The sequence below is a fragment of the Paramacrobiotus metropolitanus genome, unplaced genomic scaffold (genome assembly GCF_019649055.1).
Source record: "Paramacrobiotus metropolitanus isolate TYO unplaced genomic scaffold, Prichtersi_v1.0 Parri_scaffold0000029, whole genome shotgun sequence".
NCBI classification, from domain to species: Eukaryota; Metazoa; Tardigrada; class Eutardigrada; order Parachela; family Macrobiotidae; genus Paramacrobiotus; species Paramacrobiotus metropolitanus.
In genome coordinates, this window is record NW_026570249.1 from 724130 (window position 1) to 749571 (window position 25442).

At 39.8% G+C, this 25442-nt stretch overlaps 4 protein-coding genes and 2 non-coding genes across 6 annotated transcripts; 5 read left to right on the forward strand and 1 right to left on the reverse strand.

The window, feature by feature from the left end:
- Positions 1–3452: 3452 nt before the first annotated feature.
- Positions 3453–4469, forward strand: LOC129588338 (uncharacterized). The gene is made up of 2 exons (XM_055482516.1): positions 3453–3515; positions 4041–4469. The coding sequence occupies exons 1-2, from the start codon at positions 3464–3466 to the stop codon at positions 4313–4315; spliced, it is 327 nt and encodes a 108-aa protein (XP_055338491.1). The 5' UTR covers positions 3453–3463; the 3' UTR covers positions 4316–4469.
- A 3794-nt stretch (positions 4470–8263) lies between these two features.
- Positions 8264–9908, forward strand: LOC129588337 (uncharacterized). The gene is made up of 2 exons (XM_055482514.1): positions 8264–8738; positions 9372–9908. Exons 1-2 carry the CDS (start codon positions 8561–8563, stop codon positions 9593–9595), a joined length of 402 nt encoding a protein of 133 aa, XP_055338489.1. The 5' UTR covers positions 8264–8560; the 3' UTR covers positions 9596–9908.
- A 514-nt stretch (positions 9909–10422) lies between these two features.
- On the reverse strand, positions 10423–10493 carry Trnag-ucc (transfer RNA glycine (anticodon UCC)). The gene has a single exon. It is a non-coding gene; the product is annotated as a tRNA-Gly (tRNA).
- Positions 10494–10502: 9 nt separating this feature from the next.
- LOC129588336 (progranulin-like) lies at positions 10503–13954 on the forward strand. The gene is made up of 5 exons (XM_055482513.1): positions 10503–11019; positions 11298–11366; positions 11909–12216; positions 12848–13094; positions 13595–13954. Exons 1-5 carry the CDS (start codon positions 10924–10926, stop codon positions 13670–13672), a joined length of 798 nt encoding a protein of 265 aa, XP_055338488.1. The 5' UTR covers positions 10503–10923; the 3' UTR covers positions 13673–13954.
- Positions 13955–14676: 722 nt separating this feature from the next.
- On the forward strand, positions 14677–14749 carry Trnaa-agc (transfer RNA alanine (anticodon AGC)). The gene has a single exon. It is a non-coding gene; the product is annotated as a tRNA-Ala (tRNA).
- A 3874-nt stretch (positions 14750–18623) lies between these two features.
- LOC129588287 (atrial natriuretic peptide receptor 1-like) lies at positions 18624–25442 on the forward strand. Its single transcript, XM_055482454.1, has 19 exons — positions 18624–18943; positions 19033–19076; positions 19165–19203; positions 19285–19365; positions 19532–19669; positions 19767–19817; positions 19888–20064; positions 20170–20308; positions 20380–20461; positions 20692–20923; positions 20992–21174; positions 23108–23339; positions 23415–23691; positions 23748–23967; positions 24281–24425; positions 24595–24643; positions 24745–24794; positions 24873–24964; positions 25047–25442. The coding sequence occupies exons 1-19, from the start codon at positions 18676–18678 to the stop codon at positions 25080–25082; spliced, it is 2535 nt and encodes an 844-aa protein (XP_055338429.1). The 5' UTR covers positions 18624–18675; the 3' UTR covers positions 25083–25442.

Genomic DNA, 25442 nt, shown 5'->3' on the forward strand with positions numbered 1-25442 from the left:
CATGCTTCTCAGCTTTCTAGTTTTCCAACGAATTAAAAAATTCTTGCGGTTCATTTCCAGCTTTAAAAGAGCTCAAGAGTAAAAAGTTCCGTAAAATTTATATGGAGCTTACAAAAGGACAGTATCGTGATCTACCCTAGGCAAGGTACCTGGATGTCGGCGTTATATACCATGGCCAAACATTGCCATTTCCGCTGACTTGTGATCATGAGCGAAACATCTTTCTGTAAACATGTCGTATACAGACTACATACAATACATATTTTATACGTTTATGTGCAATACATGGATAAACTAATTTACCTTCTGTGACCGTTCCTTCTGCTTTCTGCTTACTCGGTCACTAGAGTAGAATATGTATATCTGTATTAATGCATATATTTCACTAAAATCAAAAGCGAAGATATACCAGTTATGAAAACAGAAATCAAAATTTATCAAAGTGCAAGTCTTTACGACCCGGATCAACTTTTAAGTTAGTTTTATCTCGTTACCAAAACGTGGTGCTCTAAGTTTAAGATTACTGAAAATAGGGGATCCTAAAATTAAAATGCGTCGCAGTGATACATGCGCTTCTAACGGACCAACACCATGTTCTGGGCGTTTGTTGTAAATATCTGGGCGTTGATCTGGGCGTTGTTGAACATGCTGTTGGTCGAGGTCCGTTAGAGCGCACTGTTTTATGAGTTGGGTGATAAGTACTGTTTTATGAGTTGGGTTAAGGTCATGTGTTGTATCTGTATATCATGGGTTCTCGCAGGGACATTGTAAATGCAGTAGCAAATAATACTGGGAAAAACAACTGCGTGATAAGATAAGAAACGGCATGTAAAAAAGGTATTACTTAATTATTAATACAGTGGTTTTTGTCGGTGTCGAAGGATGATGTTGGAAGCATCTGCAAGCTAACAAGAATTGTTAACATGGATGCAGTTATTAAAATGTGCTACATGTTGTGCACGTTCTAAAGATGCAACAATAATATTTATGTAAGGCCTGGTACATTTTTAAGTGACCTCTATGCACTACGTATTATCAATTACGCAAAAGGCTTTATAATCACTTTCTTTGCATCTTCTCTTTTTGCGCATAACACTGTAATTCATAGCACAAAGAAACACATTACGTGCAACCATAATTTCATGGGATATTCGACGTCCGACCGGTTCGATGTTACCATTTTACCGTCGTATGTGTAATTTTTGTAGTACACAGCATTAATCCCCTACTTCATGTTAAGTTTTGGATCTAGCCAGCTACATCTTGCATATACTCGTACTATACGATTTAAAATTTTAAAGATAAAAACAGTCTGTACTGCAACAGCAAAGTTTCATTCAGCGATTAATTTGCTGTCTACCGGCCGAATCAGCTGTATACGATGCAGTGTTCGAAACCGAAGTCTTTTCGACCTTAGACCCTGCTAACCGGGACGATAACTTCATTGAAGGCCGGGCATATATCTCCCCTGCACGTCTCCGCTGTTTGGGGAGTACAGATAGGGAGTGACTAAGGGCGGGGATCCCTATCAAACGGAAATGTCACGGCACACACAGCATCGCCTGCATCGTCCTGAATCGCTTCTACCATTTGACGGTTACTAATAAGCGTAAGCCGGAATGCTATAAATGTAGAAAATTATAATCGTCATGAATCCGCCTGTGTCTGTTATAAAAGAGACAATCAAAGCAAAGGTCAGACTTCGCCTACACTCAAGGTTAGGCGTTTGCAGCAGGAAATGTTGGCTTGCACCTGGGTGGAAATTAACCGCGAAACAACTACAAAAGTATCTTGTTCGCTATACTCCGCGTAAGTTAATATAGATAGTGCGTCATTCGAGGTGACGGAACGTTTGTATGGCATTCCGCAGATTAACTGGCGGGCTTTCGAGACCTTTATGACCTAGAGTAGCAAGCCAAAGGGTGTATGGTAATTGTTAAATATGCATAATTGCAAAGCGATAGCGTTTTTGGAAAATGAAAAGCCAATGGGTGAAACAAACAAAAGGTTTAATACATAAGCGTGGATTTTGAGATATGTAAAGGTCACGTTTGTTTTAATTAAGTTGCGGGACGGCGTGGCTACCTTAATATGCCTTATTAGGTAAATTTATTTTGCCAGGTAGCTCTGCAAGATTCATAACCTTAATGACTTGATCTTCTAAATAAGTAATATGTAATTATGTAATCTGGGCGTTTTGATGTCAAACTTTCAAAGATATTGGAACATTCACTGATCGTTCACATTGTGAGAAGGCTGTCAATTTTGACACACGGTCGGATATGCAGTGCGCTATATAGTGTAATGGTTCTAGCGGATGTGCTTCTCATTACGAGTGGTTCGGCAGATAAGTGCGATATTTCACACGAAGACACTTTACAAAAATTACGGGTGCATGAAACATGTAATAATTCTAAAAGGTAGTGATAAAAGTCTAAAAATAAGAACTCATGATGTGTATTTTTACTATTACCATAACTTTAAGTTCTTCGCACTGAGTGTTTGCTGAAAAATCTGAAAAATTCGCTTGGTTAAAACTATACGGTGTATGGTCAAGGGGATATTAATAATTAGTCATGTATGTTTAGTGTATTACCAGAACCTTACGTGATCAGTCACCACGGTCGTACAGAAGGTTTCTTCGGATTGCTTCCTTTAATAACAAATGACCGACATGCCGCGCGGTTTGTAAGGAACAACGTTTGTAAGTAACAACGTATGTAAAGACAACGTACTTATTCCATCGACCATGAACCGGTGATTAAAACTGCATGCACGAGGTACACCTCCAGTTCGGGAAATAATACGACCACGTCATCGCTGACTTAATTTCCTTACGTCGGTCTTCCCATTATTTACCTAATACGTATCAATACAGAGTGGTGTAGCACGCCTTTTTCTGCTCCACTCCCGCCAAGCCGAGACCGGAAGCCAGCGCGGTAAGCCTATTTTAGCCTAAGGTAACACAACCGGGATTAAACTGTAGTGGTCTAATTGATTGCAAATAAACCTTTAATAAGGTGCGGGATTGCTGGGAAACTGTGCAAGAGAAACAGCCGCCGTTTATAATACACCGGCGTACGCGTACATAACTTCCATAGAATAAATATCGACACATAATGACGATTGTACGGGATCAGCGTCGAATGATGCAGCTCAGTACAGGAAGACACAGGTGATGTTTTTAATACCGCATTACACGCCGCTCCCGTCAGGCCTCGTTGACACACATCCGCCGGTTAATTGATAATTATTCTGGTTGGCGACCTTTTGTAAATGCTCACGGTGGTGATTCAGTGTATTGTGGCGTTCACCGGCCGTAAATATGGTCATTATATTTATTCACAATCAACACAATGTGAATATTGTCAATCTTCTGTATGGATTATTGATAATCCTGGCGGTTTTACGCAATTGCGTTGACTGCTTTGCTTTGCGGCTTTATCCCATGGATAGCTATACTATGGATAAAGTCATCCGTAGTTCTCCTACGCTGCGCATTTTGTCGGATTCTGGTATGTTCTGACATTTTGGTAATTATATACTGGTTTAATTGTTTGACCTTTAAACATAATATTTTAAATATATTGAAAATCTACTAATTTTGCAAGTTATATATACACTGTAGAATAAAATGAATACCAATCTTTTGCCGGTGCAGCTGAATGTGTTCTAAACCCGTACCTGTTAACTTAAGAGAAGGGTGATCATTATAACAACGCCCAATTGTATCACGCAGTTGTGTGTAAGTATTATAAAATTTATAGTACGACGTAATCAGTAATAACACTACTTCACCTCAATCCGTTTTTTTGTCCAGCGTTTTGTGTAATATTCATGAAATCGATTGTTTGGCACTCTTTTTAATTGATACCATGCACCGGCTTGTACCATGCACACAATACGTGGTTACCAGCACGTTTCATTTCTGCTTCAAACAAATATTTAATGTTGAAAAAAAATCTCGTAATATTTTTAATTTCAGTCGTTAATATATTTGTAAACAGCTTCTTGATTCTTGCCTGCATCTAATTCCACAGGTGCCGGCATTCCGGATAGTCGACGCAGTCGCATACCAGAACGCCTGGAAGTCCTTTCGACCGGCACTCCCCAATTGCCAGGACATTTACTGCCGCGCCGGAAAAACCCGTTGACAGACTGCAGTGTCAACTACTTTGAGTGCAAAAAGTTGTTGATAGGATATGTGGAGCGCATGGTATTGGATAAACAATCAACTGCCTTGGCTAATCGTGCGCTCGGGGAAAGGATAGAATTAGCCTATAATAAACTACAAAATGATCTTCGCGCTGGATGAACGTGAATACGTGCGCAAAATTGTTTGGTGTTTACGCAATAATAATATTATGTTATGCACAATAAAGGCCCTGGCGTTGTATAGACCTTCGGGCGTTCCTGTTATCACGTATAATCATTTGATCTACTTTAGTAACTAATGTTGCAACATAAGCTGCGAGCTTTTGATGTCTGCTTCGTTAATTAACCAAAAAATGGCGCAAAGTTTAACTGAGCGATAGCAGTCCGGCAACGTTAACTAATCACAAAAATCATTTTGTTGTATGTATATAAAAGCCGCGAATCTTTGTAGTTGTAACTCGGTTGAAAATATGTAAGTAACTATAAGGCCGTGCAGCTCGACCAATCCGAAAATTTGCGGTTGCCACTTTCGCAGTCCAATGGCATATATGTGTATATCCTAATAAACATTAGTCACATCTTAAGCAAACAAAGATTTTTTACTACATGTATATGTATAAGTGGCATACTTATGGGAAGTCGATAATAAGCCTGCTGAGACAGCTGTAAGAGCATGACCTTTTCGCTGTTGGTGGTGTATATCCTGTTCCCCATGGTGTGCTGTGTGCTCACCTTTCACGACCCATTCGGTAAGTACGACTTCAAGATTTTCCCAACGTTGAAGAAATTGTTACGTGGTAAAAAGTTTGAAAATGATGAAGAACTGGAAGAAAATATCAATACAGCGATCTCTAATTTACCACCTAATTTCTTTTCGAAAATGTTTGATGAGTGGCAGACTAGATGTTTGCGTTGCATAGAGATGAAGGGGCAGTATTTTGAGAAAATACGAGGAAAGCGCTGATGCAATAAAAAATCGTGCGATAGTTATCATTACTTTCTGAGTGACCCTCGTAGCTAAGCGTGTTCACATTTGCCACATGGGTGGAGACGCGAACGACCTTAAAGTACTGGTATGAATGAATCATTCATGTAGAGCCAAATGCTCGAACCCGAAGGTTGTACGTAAATATTTTAATCTAAAAGTTTGTAAATCTTCATTTTCCTGTGGAAAATTGATAATAGTTTTTTTAGGTAGTCATTTAGTCAATATTGGCAACAAATGTCCGTGTGACTCGGTGTGACAATGCAACAGACACTGCCCAGCATAGAACTGCTGCAGTAAAAGTGCGTAACTTATGTCCCTTGACGCATTCCCATTTTTGGCACGTCTAATTGTGGTGGATCGTGCATAAGCCAAAGGATAACCAACAACCGATACAGATTAATGATCATTAGCCCCTTGGCATTTTTTCATTAGTGACGAAGTAAAGTGTTCCGATAACAAATGTCAAGTACCGTCCGTACACACCAAGAAACTCTTCGCGCACGTACATTAGGTTATACAACTGCGCTTACGAAATTGCGGACGTCGGTAGCAAGCACTCTTTTGTGCTGCATGTGACTTCTTTAGCACTTAAATCTAAAAATAAAACCTCAACAGCGTTGTTTACGCTGCGGTACTATTAACCTACACGAAAACTTGTTGCCATTTTAATGCTCTTCTTACCGGAAAGATCCGAAAAAGAGTTTAGGGTGTATCTACTCGTATCTAATAATATTAGTGAACCAAATCAATACAATTACTGCGTTTTCTTGAAGTTAGCCAAAAGCATGGAAGCCCGGCATAGGGCATATTGCTTTAAATTTGTAAGTAATTAAGCTACGTGTAAGTATTTTATATTATAACAGTAAATCCAAACGGTTTTACCGTCACTTTTTACACAGTTTTAATTTTGAAAATGTTACTAAAAATGTGATATGTTAACTGAAAAATGCTAGAGATCAGAAAACAAACATATTCGCTGCTAATGTAGTTGCTATTAATTGTTGACAAACACAGAAGCAGCGCATGTAGCTGCATATTTCGAGGTATGAGCATTGAGAATTTAACAGCTTACTTCGATGTTCAACAGTTTGCATGGTTTTTAAAATTTGTTGTGTATAAATAGTCTAAATAAACAATAATGTAATTGTGGTATCCGTGAAAACAGCACTCTGGCCAATCAGTTTCTTTGAACTTCATGAAACATTCATTACATGGATTTCCGGGATACCCACAGTTAAATACCATTAATAAAATTTTCAAGGGCAGAGTTCCATGTGTGCGGACTTTGCGAATGCATTTTGGCATTTGGCATTGAGTTTATCTAACTGCACAATTAATCAGACTGGGGGTGTGTTTGCTCCAATTAATCAAAGATCAGCGAGACTATAGGCTGAAGATCTAGAAGGTTAATGCAGCTGCATGATAGTTAAATTATTTCTATTTACTCTATATATTAAACATGTATAAAGTACTGTATTTGTGGAATATGCCCAACGCACAGAAGCGGTAGCACTGGAAAACCCTATCAAACAAACAATACCAAATCATCGCCACTCTTCGTGACGACAGTATCGAAAAACATGAATGACAAGCTATCATTTGGAGAAATAAATTCCCATATATGATATATTTAAGTATGTACATTTCTGTAGGGAGCTGCTATTATTATTAACAAATTTGCAATAACACCCTTAGTCTGAGCGTGATTTATGCCCTAGAAGATTATTGGGAATAAAAAGCCGTAAATTGTGGGGTCACACTACGTATATGCGTGACAAAGCATCGTAAAGTAGTGCCATTACATGCGACCTTTACGCTTTCTTTTAAGATAATATATGCGTTGGAAATAGCGGCGGGACGGGGCGGGAACAATTGATAGGTCCTGCGTAAGCAAGGATCGCGAGACCAACAAGTAGTACTGCGAACCTAGCCAAGATTAATGTTATGTCCAAATGAGATGCATGTATACCAATTTCGTTCTTGCAGTGTATATGTAATCACGCAGACGTGGTTCCAAAAAACAATTGAAAATATCCCGCACTAATTTTAGGCTTTGTAAAAGCCCGGCCAGATGAATTCGGGCAACATTACGTTAGCGCTCTTCTACGAACGTATTATGTGCTTGCTCCAAGGTTATTACGTGTGCCACGTAACAAAATTGATCACACAAGTGTGGTTATCGCTTACCAAGGCACGGAAGCACAAACAGCATTATTGTGGACTCTTTTCAAAGGAATAGCACGCAGATGCCAGACAGTGTCTGGCACTGTGCAAACTGACCACTGCAAACCTAATTTGTGGATAGCAGATACGTAAACCTGCAACGTATACCGCCAGTTTTTCTGATTGTGAGTTAAAACGTACGAGTATATTCATGACATCACTGCGTAAACCGCCAAAAAGAAATTAATAATCAAACTATTAATTAACAATATATCTAAACTAGAAAAAATGCACGTTGGCGTGCATTGGCAGACCGGAGCGCACCAGCGTTTCGCTTGTGCGAATGATAATAATTCTCTTTCGGAATGATATCTGTTTTGGAATCCATATTTTGCTCATAATTTTAAGCACCACGTTTAATTGTGGACAATATTGTTGTACAAAGCGGATGGGATAAAAAGCTGGAATAAAAATGTTTTCGTTCTTATCTGACAAACCCACGTAACAGATATTACGCAGTCATAATACTATTACAGATCCTAGTAGAGCCTGTGTGCCAACAACGAAATGTTTTATCAATGAAAACAGCAGAGTTACGCTCTGAAAACTGGAGCATTGCGCAAAGGAACAAAAAGATAAATCATTTATCGACGTACAGAATTAAATTATAGGAAGGTAAAAAGTGCATCTCTTGTACACACAATTATTATACGTATGCGTTGGTAAAGGTAATTAAATATCCACGTCGTTGGTCGGTGTTGAGCGCGTGTCAGGGACGGGACTAAACGTTGCAGTTGCTTTTAAGCTGCTCACGCCAACTGGGATCACTTCCCGTAATTAGCCGGTAGAAGATGGGAACGCAGACAGACACCCTAGGCCCGGTTGCTCAATCATCCTCGGCAAGCCGCGTATATATGCCCGTCCATATCCATTTTATCCCGCCTTTCCATCCTGACATATACCCGGCACTGGGCACGAAACTGCAGTCTTTGTACTTAATCTTTTGACGAAAGAATAGTGACTCTTCAGATGATGCAGTGAGCAACGTCGTCTACTTACTCCTCTGCATCTCTTCCTGTCTCCACACTTCCGGCAAGATTGAACACGGCTAGGTTTGAATGAATTTTTCCTAATTTCCTTAAGGTGCACCTTTGACCTGGTCTGTGGTTTAGTCGAAGTGCACGCTTCTACAACTGATCATTTGATTTAGTAGTGAATAATTTACTATATTATATACTGCGTTGCGATCCTTATATGCTGTATGAGGATAACATGGAGTCCACGCAGCTGCAGCAGATTATCGCTGTTGTTTTTCTGGTAATATTATTTCCGTATGTGACCAAGGGATTCGCTTTGCGCTTGTTCGACCCGGAAATGGGCATTAAGCACAACAACGATGCCGTCTACGCTGCCGTGCCTCCTCCGGCAACCAGTAAGTACCCGTGACCTTTAGTGTACTGCAGCATTGATGCAGTTACAGACAGCACCGGACAGTGTGTATAGCATTTTTTTTCATCAGCTTTTAGCCGAAGAACATATTATATGCATCTATGCCATAATTCACAGTGAACCTTGTAGTTCCGTCTTACTTTTTAGAGGGGGTTCAGTTTTATTGGCAATTAAGGTCTTGTTTTGATTAACTGTAAATTTTTAGTTGGGTTATCGCTTTCATAATAAAATAATTATCGTATGCAAATTAAGCTGTTTTTATCAAAAACTTCTACATTATCTAGTGAATTACCGTCATATATAATATTTGGGTAGTCTTCTCAAAATGAGAAAAGGTCGGATTAGAAGCAGAATCGAATAATTAAATGGTGAAAATTTCACCTAGTGAAATGTTTTATCGGTTTCTGCATATCTTGTTTTCAACTTTTTCTTACTCAATGACAGTCGTTGCAACCAATTACAGTGTAGAGCAGTTTCAAAAATTACTTCAACAAACTTTTTCAGATAACTACGAGTAAGCAGTTTACTGTATACTGTAACCAAGTAAAGTTGCTGTTAAGTGGATAGTATTGCATATATATGTACGCATGATCATACAATTAATTGTTTTTTCTAGCACGCAAGCCGTCAGTGACCACAAGACGCATTAAAATTCCCGCCAGTCTCATGAACGGCTTTATGCCGCGATTTGTGCCTCCAAATCGGCAAATGCTGGAGTGCGCCACTTATGCGGCGTGCAAGGAGAAAATCATAAATTACCTTAATAATGCCACTCTGGAGCGAAGGAAGAGCCTACAGCTGGCGCTGCTACCCATGAGTGTTAAACACCGTCGTTCCTGATTGGGATGATTTTCCTGCTGGCTGTGTTATTTTCTGTTCAGCTCTATCTAGGCTAGCGCGTTTCTAATAACTGTGCCGTACTTTACTCGTAATCAGCACGCACCATGTGAGCGGCTTCCATGAAGAATGTAATATTTTTAGTAAAATCATGGAAGAGCATTATTGATATTTGACCAATAATCTATATTATTATGCAATGCTTGACGTCACATGTGTGTAAATTAACGTTGAAACGTTCATACGCTTAGATTTAAATACAAAATTTGTAACTGTACGGTAAACGTGATGTCCTGTATCAAAATAAAAAGCTTACTGCGGCAGTTTCGAGCTAATTAATTTCATAATAATCGAAAACTATGATTAAATTATAATTATTATTTTAGTAATGCATATTTTAGTAATGCATATAATAATAATATAAACATTACGCATATATGTTAACATAAATAAATTATAATATTTTAGTACTTACCTTTACAACTTTGGTGGTAATGAGGTTCTAGATACTTGTAATTAAGCAAAGTAGTTGCACATTACTGAATAATGAATGCGTTAGGCCTGCTCGTACACAGAAGTCGCTAGAAATACCGAGCATTAATGCACTGGCTAATACATACTGGTAACAGCAAAATCAACTTGCACGTATAACCAGACGACTAGAATAGTCATGGCTGAAGTGCAAAAAGGCGCTAAATTTCGTTTTGCTAATGATCAGCTAATCTGAAATACGTATACTATGAATTCAGCGTTGTTAAATTTCATACTTTATTTCAAATAATAGAACGACAAAAAGACTGAAAAAGTTTCAAAATTCAAAAACAAAAAAATGCGAAGCCCGGGAGTCGAACCCGGCTCAACTGCTTGGAAGGCAGCCATACTACCGATGTACTAGCTTCGCTTCTGGTTGAAATGAATGAAAATGTTTTCTTTAAGTTTTGCGAAAAGTGGCGGCGTGAGACGATGGCATTTTAATCGGGATTATATCCCCATCGCCGTGGCTAACCATTGGGGCATCCGTTGATTCCCCCTTCATAGACTGCATACTGAACATTTTTGTCTGCATTCGCAGCGGACTCCGACCGAGGTAAACAACCCGTGCAGCTGTCTTATCGAGGTTCCATATCAGTTTTCCTTTCTTGATGATTGTTGTTCTGGGGGCTGTATTACAGATAGTTCTCATAACCGTTTTGAAAGAGCCTTGTCATTTCTCTCAATTACGACATTGTTCTGGAAATTGTGATTTGTTTGAGTTATCTGCGCTGCCGTGAGTAGCTGCATGCCAGCTGGAGAAACATTTGCCCAGTGTCCAATTATCCCATTGTAGCAATATGCTGCTCATTGTGACTTTCATCTTTACTGTTTTCCTCACGGAGGCTGTTGTGTTGCCTTCTCAGGAAGGTATTCCTTGGAAAGCCATAAAAGAGGTAGGTTCGTAAATTCGTTACAGCGTTTGTAACTAATTGTGTTCGTTTGTCGGTAATTGTGTTCGTCACTAACAGGTCAGTATTGCATTATGGACTAATGGACTATGGGCCCAACTGCCCAAGGCATACTAGTATATTAATTCAGTCAAAGTATAGTTGTTGTTTTCGCACCGTTGCGGAGTATTCCTGAAATCTCCGTACTGATGGTGCGCGTGAGGAAACGCCAAGGTGCAGCAGCGGGGATGTGGGTGTGACATTTGTCTTAATTCTCTTTGCAGAGAAAATTCCACCAGGCGATAGTCTGTCCTGGAGGATCGGAATGTCCGGAATTTGCAACTTGTTGCATGGTGGGTGGCAGAAATTATGCGATAACTGATCAAGAATTCTCGAAGAACGTGCTAATAACAAGATATTACGGAGTACTTACTTATCGTTTCTCAGTACAATAATTTTAAAAATACAAAACAGTAAATTCAAAAAATTCGAAGGTTATAATTTTAGTTAATCTGTTAGAAATTCACCGTTGAATTACTTTTCTGCTGGGTTGGAATTTATTTGAAGAATACATCATGATGCGAGTTGAGCCGTTGCGTTTCGTAATTTTTTCATATTTTAGGATTAATCAATAATTGCACAGCTGACTGCATTTACGATGAAGGGCTTTAATCATTAAACGCAGCATTAAACCGATCAAACGTAGCGTTCTGATGTTGTACTCTGTAGTTGTTGTTTTATTTCGAAATATAAAGAACGGTTAATGTTATCAATAAACTATTTTTTGTACTAAATTTTGTATTACAGTCTGTCGTATAACTATATTAAATCCAAAAGCATAAATTGGAAGATGGGGCTGACAACGGTGTATACGTTTTGCGTTGATCTACTGTAGATGAAATCGGGACAGTGGGGATGCTGTCCCTTCCCGGAGGCCGTGTGCTGCACGGACCTCGTACACTGCTGTCCGAAGAACAGCAAATGTGATCTGACCCAACAGCGCTGCTCCAGTGAACAGTACACCAACGAGTATGTCCTCTTCGTGCCCATGATGGAGAAGTTCTTGTGGAACACCACCGCCAGCGCCGTGGATAGTGTACAGTGTCAGGATCACCAGAGCGAGTGTCCCGACGGTAGCACGTGCTGTCAGATGGCCAGCGGCGAGTGGGGATGTTGTCCGTTTGAAGCGGCCATCTGCTGCTCGTAAGTTCGGTGAAAATGTTTCGATAGCATACCTTGGGCAGTACAAAACAAAACAAAATATGATAGGCTCGGTGAAGTATTGTGTGATTAAGGTGTGGTGGGTGTACATTTGTTTTTGCATTTATTGCTGTAATTAAAAATTGTTATATTTGTTTGTTTCTTCGTAAACGATATGTTTGCATTACGGTTACAAAAACGTCATATTTTTAACGAAAAAATATTCGAAATTGTCCGTTTAACGAATTTACTGGTGATATACATGAATAATGCCCAGAAACTCGCTAACTAAGGTATAGCATTACGTTCAACATTTACTGGTAATAATTTACCGGTGATACTGTTAATTGGAAAATTTCTATATAGATATTTACGGAACTGCACAGTTAAATTTTAAGTGAAATACTTAATTTATTCTCGAATCATACATAATATTTGCATTTGCATGTTTCAGTTGCATGGTAGTGGCACCTTGGTAGTGGTACAATGTATGAATGGAATAGTGAAGTCTCTAAAGCTAATTTTGTGTGTTCATTTTTGATTTTGCTTTGGATGGTATTTTACATTTCCCTATTTTTATTTTCTTGTGACGGTGCTTTTCGTGAATTTATTACATTAAGTTTTGGTATTCCAGGGATAAACTACACTGCTGTCCGAAAGATACTGTGTGTGATCTGGAAAAGCAACGTTGTCAGAAATCAGTGAATAATGGGTTCTTTACCCGATTGCACTGGAGGGAGCCAGTCAAGCACTCAAGGTTGGCCATTAAACCCTACCGGAACGTGACCGAAAATGAATGTCCTGATCACCATCCCTGTCCCGACACGACCACCTGCTGTCAACTCAAATCCGGGAAGTACGGATGCTGCGCCTTTGCCAAGGTAAAGTTAGAATATTTTAAAGGGATTTATGTAGTTGAATTGTTGCTTATTGTAGGCGGTGATTTAATTGTAATGTTTTTTCATTGTTTAAATTATGCATTATTTAAAAACTGTCTATTAACCCAGGCTTGCCGCTGCGGGGAGCGGCTTTCGCTGCATGACTCGGTTTGAAATTACGTAGTTCAACCTGCAGGATATGATTTTGATATTTTTGCATGTGCTTAATTAATTTTTAAGTGTAGTAAATATCGCATATGAAGCTTATACATGCAATGTCTGTACGTACCTAATGGTAAGCATCAACATTCAGTAGTGAGCGCTTAACGTTCAGAGTACATAGTGTTGAAATTCATAGTAATGTTCTGTAATAATGTAACATGATTTATGAAATACAGAACTACGTAATATTCGCCATTATTTTAATGATCCTAAACTGCTGTGATAAGTTTTATACTATTGCCTACAGTGTAAGTACATACAAATTTATTAATTTGTTTCAGGCTGATTGCTGTTCTGATGGCCTACACTGCTGTCCTCAAGGATCAAAGTGCGATGTTGCTGGGCAGAAATGTGTCTAATTCCTTCCACGGCTGAAACGTTGCTCCGACCATTTCGTTTTTTATCCCATTTTCTGGTACATTGAAACTGGAGCTTTTGTTTGGCATGTTTTGAAATGGTTGAAATGTTTTGAAATGGCCATGGTTGAAACTTGTTGTTGGTTGGTCCATGCTTTTGTATAAAGAAAGCTTTGTTTCACCGTTCAGTGTTTGTACCTTTTTGACTTTTTCGTCCTGGTTGTTACGTTTCATCGTTGCGTGCGATGAACTGTTGTTTTGTAAGATTGAATAATGACTACGATATTTTCTCAAAGATTTATATGCGCGAGTAATTTACACCTTTCTAAATACTTACTGAAGCTCATAGTTCTTAACATAGTTCATAGAAAATCGTAATGAAAGGTATACTTTTTTATTTCACAAATCGTGGTAACGTCACAGATCATAAACAGTTAATCAAAGTAATGAAAATGGCTGTTTAATGTTTGGAAATGACGGTTGACAATACGTTGACCGTTCTGACAAATCGTGAACTAGCTTTTGCGGTAGTAACGTATGACGGCACAAGTGTCAAATAAACCAGCCTTCGCTGACCTCACGAGCATTCTAATATTCAACGAGTAAAATACGAAATAGTAAGTAAATACTTAGTAGTTTGTACATAAAATTGAGGATTTTGTCAAGCAGCAGCATTGTGCATGGTGTCTAATACAAATTTGTATTAATGATGCACTGCACTCTTTTCTGGATGATTTATTCACAATGCAAACCAAAATACAGCGCCGCACTGGTCACTATATCTGTATTCTTTACTGGTTTAATTCAACTTTTTGGTAAATGGTATTATATATCGTACGCAGTTTATACAGGCTGTACTATAAACTAATTCACGAGCAAAATTAATTTTACTACTGTACTTATCTCCCTCTGATAAACACTACCCTAGACGTACTTGTCAAATTAGTGAGATAGCCCACGGCTGCTATCGATTCGTTTATTAGTGTATACGTTCATAGTACCGATACGGGGATGTAGCTCAAATGGTAGAGCGCTCGCTTAGCATGCGAGAGGTACGGGGATCGATACCCCGCATCTCCAATTTTTTGTCTAAAACTTATTTTTTTGGCGAAATTATATTGCCTGCCATATTTATTTTATGTTGGTAAAAATGGAGCCGTAAATGTTTTCCCTTTCGGTTTTAGTTCTACGCTCTCCAGCATCCTTTGTGCTTGTATTTAAATGATACGTATACTGTATTCGAATTGAGTCGACGGTTTACTGGTTCGGTGGTATTTTAATACACCGGAATTAAACTGTAAGATTAGCCAATTCGATTGCAGGCAGACTTTACAAATTTTTTTCATCTTTTCTAAATTGTTAAAAAAAAGCTAACTCATATACTAAGTTTGCAGTTTACACTGTTGCAGTTAACACAAAACGAATCAAAATTTAACCATAAAATTGCGTCTTTCGTTAAACGTACAACCTTTGTAGCTTTGAACGGTCACTATGTTTCAGAGAATAGCTTTCAAATCAGATCATTCTCTTTTGCTGCATCGACACTGGCGCAAGCAGTTTCATTGTTGGTTTATTGTCGGGAGATGTTTGAATTTCAAAAATTTTGATTATCCTTCATATGAATGGAAGTGTGCTTTCGTCTTTAAAAAATTGTAATTCCTGCTATGTAATTATTCATACCATGCCGGCCAGCAGTCCAAACACTGCTGCGCTCTGGTTCCATATCTGTTTGGTTTCCCGTCTATTTCAATATCAAAATTTCTTTCGATTTTCATTTTGCAAATCCCCAGAAGGCTTTAAAAATGATGCAACAAATTACGGCTGACAAAAAGTACCGGCGGAAGCGCAGGCTAAAAGGTGCTGTAATGCACAGCATAATATTCATTCAGGCATAAATTTTAGTATTTCTGTTTTATCTGGCGCCATATTCCGCCTTAACGGGTGCTTCAGATGAAATCAAAAGAACCCGAAATCAATATACCGAACACATCAAACCGATGAAAGCGCGGGCCGCTTTTAAAAACGCTTTTACCAGCGAAACTTTGCTTGTAGCAGTGACGGCGGCACAGTATTATTCGTGCTTAATTTGATATCACTTTGCAGTACAAACTACAAAGTAAAGTATATGTATGCTCTTTTATTATATGATTTCTAGCAGTGCATTGACTTAATAATGCGGTACTACCGTACAGATACTTTCCAGCCAGCCCGCAGCAAACAAATCTTGCATGCAACACTTTTCCAGGCGTTTTGTGTTTGTACTGTGGTTAAACTTCGTTTCAGTAAGGTTACAGCTTAGTCAATGAGAACAGGATGCGTTGTACATACGCGTGGGAACTTATCGATGTAATATCGGTGAGCAGACGTATAAAGATCACTTAATTTTGTTCAATAGTCAATGAGAGGATGGGGAACAACAATAATAAGCAGCGATCAAGTGATTATTTCAACGTCAGCAACAGCAACAATGTACCGGTATTCGCCGAACGGGATGCCAGCTGCACATGTTCTCCGGTTACCGCATCCGAATTGCGTTATTCTGGATAATCCAGAGCAGTCAGTACTCAAAACTGGTATCTGGCGTGTGTTCCTGTTGTTGGACGTAACGGCGCCAGTGCCGTTACAATGAAAAGATATTTGATAAATATTTGTTTACTAATTTTTGTATCAATTGTACTGCAAACTACAACATCCCTCCACATCAACGTGATAACGGTCATTTTGACTAACGATGATACATTCGGTTACACCGTGGTCCAGCCGGCGTACGATGTGATCTTCGAAATGTGGAGGGATCTTTATCCTGCATTGTCGGTTAATTTGTCAATTAAGCAGATTGATATTTCCGTGCATAATTGGTCATCGGGTGGTGAAGCGCAGTGTGAGCCGGCTAATGATCATATTTTGCCGGTTTTCGGCAGACTGTACCAGACTGACCAGGAGCTGTTCAGTCATACGGCCGGAAATGATCTGACTGTCGTAATTTCCGGTGGTAAGTAAAGCAACAACTCCAGTAATTTCTCGTGATATTAAAAGGTGGTAAAAAGGTAGTATGCATTAATCGTTGGTATAGTTATAATGCGAGTATAATTTTTTATTTTTTAGACTGGTGTAACGATGCACACACAGCACTGGCTAACTTTGCAGCAGGCAAGTGAGAGAGCGCATTCAAAATTACGAGTACAGTGCTCTAATTTCAGTCACCATCTATACAAATTATTGGTGTGTCGTTATTTAAATCCAACAAATCATTTTGTTAACCTTTTTAATTTTAATGCACATGCATGCTGTACGCACAACGTTGTGATGGTGCACCATAACGCAGTACGCGTTTTAATAATTTATTTACGATTAGCAGAACGAGTAACTTCGACAACCTTTTCTAGAGTAGGGTAGAAAAGTGCTTTTCTTGGCTTGCATATTTATATTTGCTTGCATATTTATATTTATAAACTACGGGCATCCTTTCGCAAGCAGTTTGCAATCCAATGTTGCACTCGTGGAAGTATTAAAGTTTTAGTACAGCCCGTATTACAGTTTGCCTTTATTAATTCGACCGTTCATTTAGTATAACTATTCACTACTTTGTACGAATACCTTGAATTCTGCTTGCTTTTAGATCAACAATGACCGGCAAACAGAGGCAATTTAGCGTTAATGATTTTCTGGCTACGACGGGTCATTTCTGATAAATGTCAAAGTAACAATTATATAAATACTGTACTTACATATAGGCTAAACGTGGCTTTTAAATTTAGGAGGACACGAATATTATTACGATCATGTTTTAAGCACGCAGCGAAGCCAGCTAATAGGCGCACGTGCGTAGTTCTGTGTTACAATGTTAGGTGTGAGCAATTATTGGCCGAGATTATATCTATAGTACTTGCAACTTGTATTAACTATATTTTGGCATATAAAAATTAAAGGCATTCCAACGCACTTGCAGCGTCTTTTATTGGGTCTATTAATTTGCAACACTAAAAAGGACGCATTAACCAAACTACCTGACAATAAGTACAGCCCTGCCAAGCCAAGTAGGGGCAGTTGCAAAAAACAAATTTAAAAATATTTGTGCTCATCGGTTTGTTTTTATTTTTGCCATTTCCTAGTGTAACTTTTTATTACGGATCTGGCAACATCAAAGCTGTAACTCCTTGGTATGCCAGTAGGTAGCCAAAAAGGGATTAAGGGGAAAGGGTGGGAGTGAATTTCGGGATGCTAATAACTGCTCCCGTAAAAAATTCACAAATTGGAACTTTTACAGAGCCTTTATTGAAAACTGTTGAGGTCCCCAGAAGGTGTCTATTACGGTATGGTAGAGTCACTTTGCATAATCAGTGCTCGAGGTGACCTTACAGCAAGTTCAGTCTCCCATAGACTCGTATGTTAGAAATTACCTGCCGTAGAATGTGTTTTCCTAGAACACGGATCATTTTGAGCGAAATGTTTTTCTGTAAACGGAAGCTGGGAAGAGACCTCTAGAAAACTGTGCTATCAGTTTGCAGTTCTCAGCCTCCCATAATTTCTAAAATTTTATTGAGTTGAAGGCTAGATTTCTCATTAAGCAACACGATTTTTTCGAAAGATATGAAATTTGAAATTTGGTTCCTGTTCCATGTGTCTTAGCTTTTTGCATAGAAACGCAATTATAAAAGATGCTATAGACCATGAACTTTCAGGGGAAAAAATAAGAAAAAAATCTAGACTTCAGTGGCAGAATCTGAGGAATTTTTTTGACTGCCCCAACTTGGCTTGGCAGGGCTGTATTACAAGGAGTCATATAATAATTTCATTATTATAATAATCTGCGTCAGTAAATCATGTACAGGCATTACGCACATACGCATTTGGCAAAAATACTGGTAGATGCTATCTGTATTGTTCAATAAAAAGCTATGACTGCGTAAATTCTTGCATTTTTGCTGACTGCAGCTGCCGATTTCATGTTCTTTTCAACCAATCCCGCTAACGCCGACCTTTTTCATTTCGAAAAATATCCCACCATGGTGCAACTGGGCCCACTTCCGGGCGGAGCCATGGTCAGCGCACTGACAGCGGTTCTCTTCAAATACGGCTGGACGAAAAATCTGGGCTTCTGGTGCCCCAGTAACGGGATGAGTTGGCCGTTTCTCTTCTGCAATCTCTTCATGCAGTTTGGATTCTACAACCAGATCGATGTCCAACAAGTCTACAAACCTGATTCGGAAATGAAAGAGTTCAATACGGATGTGTATCGGAAGGTACTGCAGGATTTGCGTAATCACACTCGCAGTAAGTGCCGGTCGATTACGCATACGCGGCAAAAATTACAAGGATGCTCTCCAAGCTTACTTCCGGTGATCTCTACTTTTTATTTACAGTTATCATTGTATATTTAAATCCTCCACTGCTGCGTGATTTTATGGTAACTTGACGATGCATTAATCACAAATTTGTACAATCGTATATAACATTTGCCGGCTTTTTAAGTGTTTACGCTTTGTTTTTCCCAGATTACCGCCCACGATATGAATATGACCAATGGAGATTTTGTAAGTGAAATATATAAATTATGGTGCATGAAAACGTACAATTCTTGTAACCGGGAAATGTTTTTGTTTATTAAATTGCAGGTGTTCTTGACGTTGGCGCTGCAACCAACACCGGATAGCCCGTACATGTTTGAATGGAAAACCGGGGATGCCTCTGATGCGGTAATGTTCGTGACGTGACCTGATCGATTCAAATGACAAGGAAAAATTTTCGATTGATGTATATAAATGGCCAATAATTTTTTCTACACGCCGTGCTTATAAATAAGTCTGTCCGGTTTACGGGAATAAAGGCGTTTGGTGTGGTAAAATTATATCTCTTTCGTAGAAAGCAGCCCAAGCCTATCAGTCGTTAATCGCTTCGGCGGACACATTATTTGACTGGGACGAAATGGAGACGTTTATCAACAAAACTGCAATTCGATCCGCGGAAGTCTACAATGCAACAATTCCGCCTAGCCATCGGGTAAGCTATTATTACAGTGACCTTGAGTACGTTATTACAGTGACCTTGAGTACGTTTTTTCACACTCGAATCCTATTGCTTCTGTTTTGTCTGGTAGAAAAACGAAGCGACCGCACTGGTTTTCGATCTGCTCTTCAGCTTTGCCGAGGTACGATCAGCCAATACTACCGTTGTGAATAAGTGACCTTTTAGAAATCCACCTGTATGGAATTTTCCAGTGTGTGAATCGATCCTTATCCGAGCCACATGGGAAAATTACCGCTCGCCAGGTCACGCAAGCCCTGCGGCATCAAATGTATTCCCGACAATCCAGTTCGACGTTGGTCAGCAGTACCGGAACCGCCAATTTCCTGCTTCCGCTTCTGAAGTTGAATCCCAAAACCGGGAAATTCGAAGTAAGCTGCGTCTACTCACAACAATCATTTTGGTGGTTTAACTGATATGCATCGGACTATGTAAAGTACGGGATTTAAATTCAAATAAATTATGACTTAATGTAGACCGCGGCCACTTTCGAAACAGAGACTAAAACCTTCACAATCATGAACCCCGATCTATGGAAATGGCATAATTTTACTGATTTCCCCTCCAATCACCCCACTTGCGGTTTTACTGGAACTGATTGTCCCAACATGCTGGGTACATACTGATTAAAATATCACCTTATACCAATCGAAAAAGTAATTTATTTTGACGCTAAACTATTTCAGGTGAACTCCAGATTTATGTACCATTGGCCGGTGTTTTAGTGTGCGTTCTGACCATCACTGCTGCAATACTTCAAGTGCAAAAGTAAGGGCAGATTTTTTTCTGCGCAGCTAGAAAAATTTATTTTGCTATAAATCTATAGAAAACAAAACAATTTTACCGGGAAATGGCAATCAATGTTTGAAGCACTAGTATTGCTCGCATGCATTTAAAATTGACGGTTTAAAATATAATTACTTACCCTTTTCAGAAAGTTTTAGATATTTAAGTACTCCTTAAATGAGATCTACATGCTTGTTAACAATACTTTTCAGAAAAAAGCATCAGAAACAGGAACTACAAGACATGTTATTAGATCACACGGGTACCGCATTGTCTCCCATGACTAGCACCATTTCGGAGCAGAAATCCTTTGCCGCCATTTTGACTTACACTGGACCGGGACTTAATCTGGAAAACCAAATGGTCATGATAACGCCCTTGCCGGAGAAACTGCCTATAAAGTCACTGCTCAGTAATCGACCATTCCAAAGAACCGCACTGACGGTATGTGCAATATCTTGGGAAGAAAGACAGCATAGTTGTTGAATCACAAAAAACTAGCAGATTTATAGATTCGTCACCTTAACCACGTCAATGTGGGGAAATTCTATGGAGTGATTATCGACAATCCTGTCGCATCCCTAGGCCTGTGCGCGGAGTTCAGTCAGCGCGGAAGTTTATTGGATGCCATCGGTTACGAGAATATCTCTACCGATCTTGCCATCCGCATGTCTTTCTTATACGACCTCATTAAAGTATGTAAACATTATAGCACCAAATACTGACAGTTCCGATGTCAAAAAAATTCAGTCAATAGCGATATTGAAGTTCTTCTGGGCAAGCAATTATCCAAGTATAGAATTCTAATTGTTTCGTATCTTGTTGATCACATTTAATTATGTATCACGTATACTGTAGCGGCTCTACCAAGTTATACCACAGAGTTTGTGCACGGGAAAACTGCACCCACGCAGCGTGTGTATGCCCGTGCATTCGCCTGCACAGTGAATGCACACACTCTGGGTACCGTTTTCCCGTGCACAAACTCTGTGGTATAACTTGGTGGAGCCGCTAGCTACAGTATATATTCTACAAGAAACAGCCTCGGCTTCGCCTCCGCGTTTCTTGTGGTCAACGGCCACTTTATTTAGTTTTCAATGAATATTTATTAAAATAACATATTTCGTCGAAGCCTAATCGGTACATCGTATTAGCGCAAAAAACGAATTTTATGTACAAACACGGATTTGATTTTTATACGAGTACGATTTTTTTTAAATCAGTTCATGATTCTCTCAAATCACCATAAATTCCACAACTGAATTCATGGTTGTGTGAACCTTAACCTGATCAATCTGGGTAGTGGACGCTCGGTCACTGGTTAATGTGACCAATCTGTGCAATGGACAGAACTGTCTGTTTGGTCCTCCGTTCACCTAGCGGTATCCGTAAACTGGACAATTCCGGCATGCAGTTCGGTCACTCCTTCACCTGACGGGATCTGTGCACTGGACAGTACCGGTAGCTCGGTCACCCACTCACCTAACGGGTCCCGTAAACTGGACAGTACCGGTAGTTTGGCCATTCGTTCGCCTAATGGGCTCTGCGCACTGGAAAGTACCGGTTGCATGGTCACCCGCTCCCCTAGCGGGTCCCGTAGCCTGGGAAGTGCCGGTAGCTCGGTCATTCGTTCACCTAACGGGCTCTTTGCACCCGTTAGCTCGGTCACCGGCTAGCTCGTTCACCTAACGGGACATTTGCGCTGGACAGTACCGGCAGTTTGGTCATTCGTTCGCCTAATGAGCTCTGTGCACTGGACAGTACCGGTTGCTCGGTCATTCGTTCCCCTAACGGGCTCTGTGCACCCGCTAGCTCGGTCACCGGCTAGCTCGTTTGCCTAACGGGCTACTTGCGCTGGACAGTACCGGCTGCTTGGTCACCCGCTCAGCGAACCGGTCCCGTACCGTGGACAGTACCGGTTGCTTGGTCAATCGTTTGCTTAACGGGCTCTGTGCACCGGACAGTATTGGTAGCTTGGTCATTCGTTCGCCTAACGGGCTCCGCACATTGGACAGTATCGGTAGATCGGTCACCCGCTCGCCTAACGAGCCCGTATACTGGACGCTACCGGTAGTTTTGTCGGCTGTCGCTCGTGCAGAAATTGTCCTCGATGACAACGTTACATGTATAGTCGTTCTTGTCGTAATAACGGTCTGCTAATTAAATTCATTCTGATAGTTTAAATAGTTGACATGACTTTCATTATTTTAGATATATTTTAATTGGTTTACGTGGCAACATTGCCTGGCTAAAAATACCCTGATAATACTCATTATTACGTATAATAATTTAGTTACATTTGGTGAAGGTAGTCAAAAATCTACCGCTTTGGCGTTCGAAGCGGGAGAGGTTTTGAAAGAAATGAATACTATCTGGCCGGGTTTTCGACTACGGGCTTTCAGAATATAATATTGGTTTGGGTCAGTCTTTTCTGGTTTGCCGGCTCTGGTGTATCCCATTCGTGGCTATATAGATCTGAATGAGGATATGTAGCCAAAATAATAGCGAGTGTTGGTTACGCCAGTGCTAATCAATATACACCGTTACAAAGTTTTCCTCCCTATGTGCCTGTTATGGAGGGTGCGAGGGTGCTATGAGGTGTCGTGACTAATGTTTGATGGTTTTCAGGGTCTTTTGTTTATACACAGCTCACCGTTGGAATTCCACGGAAATCTATCCATAACCGGATGTTTTATTGACAGCCGGTTTACGTTAAAAGTTTCCCAAGCCGGCTACAGTACCCTATTCAATGCCGTCATGCCGAATAAGAGTAATGATCGGAAAGGTCACATGCCGGTTACCATCCATCGTGCCAATGATATGCTCCAGTTTGGAACAATCTGTACAACCGTACTAAAATGTACTTTGTACATAATATTATCTAAGAATGAAAATAAAAATTTGTCGAAATGTTTTAAATGTTTTTCGTTTCTAGTGCTCACGATAAAAGATGGGATGGGAAACAGCAAAAACAACCTGGTCACGGATATACAGAATTGTTTGCGTCCGGAACCCAATCTGCGTCCGTCGGCGTTTCGCATGCGGAAAACCTTCCAGGCCATGCGCACTGTGCCGGATAATGTGGTATCGCACATGCTGAAGCTGTTGGATCGACAGACATACCAGTTAGAAGAAGCCGTGCAACAGAAGACCGAAAGTCTTCTGGACGAGATGCATAAAACGGATACACTGCTGGCGGAAATGCTTCCCAGGTTATTCAATAGCAAAATGTGAACTGCTGGCTTTATTAACAGGTGGCAAATTGTAGGTCAATAATAGTACAACTGCGGAATAAAGAGTCCATCCCAGCCGAATCGTTCGATAGCGTAACGCTGCTTTTCAGCGACATCCCGGCGTTTGTGGAGATTCTGGCGCGGAATACGCCCATGGATATCGTTAATCTTTTAAATGCGACACATTCGGCTTTTGATGAGATTGTGCCTTTTTATGATGCATATAAAGTTGAGACTATCAACGACTCTTATATGGTAAGTATGATATGATTAAAATTAATAACTAATTAAAATTCCTTGACTCTACTTAAAGCTTCTACTACCATTGTACCTATGTCAATTTTTCTTTTTACTTTTAAGTCCATCTGAAATAAAAAGAATAGTTTATTTTGCAGCTAGAGAACTAAAATTAACCTACTAGCGCCGTTGAGTATATCAAATAGGAAATTCGTTGGCAGCGCCCACAAGTGTTACGCTTTATTTAGGCGACCGATTTAAGCATGACAAATTTTAGCGCTAATTTATAGGGGAGCGATTTAGCGAATGTGATTAAATTTTATTTTATTAGATTGCCAGCGGAGTACCGATACGTAACGGTGGCAGACATGCTTCTGAACTGTGCTCACTTGCTAAAGCGTTGCTCAAAGCCTCGAACACACTAAGTGCCGGTGTTTCTCAAACAGTTTTTGCCTTTCGAATTGGAATCAATTCCGGTATGCAATTCAGCTTACTTTACTATCTATGTATATTTTTTACAAAATACAAAGTGACCGGTTAACTGGTATAATTTCCTTATTTGTAGCCTTAATTAAGCAGACGAAAGAAAATTGTTTATCAGCAAAATGATTAAATTAAAGGCCCTTGTTAATTTTGCTATCACAGGACCGGTGGTTGCTGGAGTGATTGGAACGAAAGCTCCCCGTTATTGCTTGTAAGACTTTCTGAGGTTTTTGGTAGAGTAACACAAGAAGTGCAGTATTCGGAATTGTGCGGCTGGACTTCTGATGTTTTTTTTGTGCATAAAATTTTCAGATTCGGAGATACGGTAAATACGGCCAGTAGGATGGAGTCATCGGGAGAAGGTAGAGAACTGAACTGTTTTAACTACCATAATTATAATACTTGTATTTTCCTAACATTTTAAAGTTTGGCATCTGCAGCTGGAAAAATCCACATTAGTGCATCGACCGAAGAGCTGGCACGGAAAACTCCCGGTTTTCGATTCGCACCTCGCGGTGAAATCGATATCAAAGTAAATCGTGATCACGTTTTGTTCGAGCATATATAATTTGCCCCATACCGCAAAAATGACATCAATAACCTGGTTTTTACAGGGAAAAGGCAAAATGCACACATTTTGGCTTATGTGATGGTCTGAGTGATTTCGTGCCTACCGATAAATTTGCCAGGATTCAGTAAAATGCATAACGCTCACGCATTACGAGTATACTGGTCGATGGTCTTTCAATAATATTAATACACAATTGGCAGTTGATACGAATACCTAACTGAAAAACAAGATTCGATTCTCCGAACGCGTCTACCATCCACACTGGAAAAGGTCACGTACTGGACTGCCGTTTGACCGCCATTTATTAAAAGTTCACTAGTATTAAAGTATTAAGAAACATTTGCTGCAATGATAGACGTATTAAATTCTTATTGATGAGACTGATGCCAATCAAAAATGAGCAGCTGTTGTGTTGATAGTTAGCGCGCTGACGGTGGTG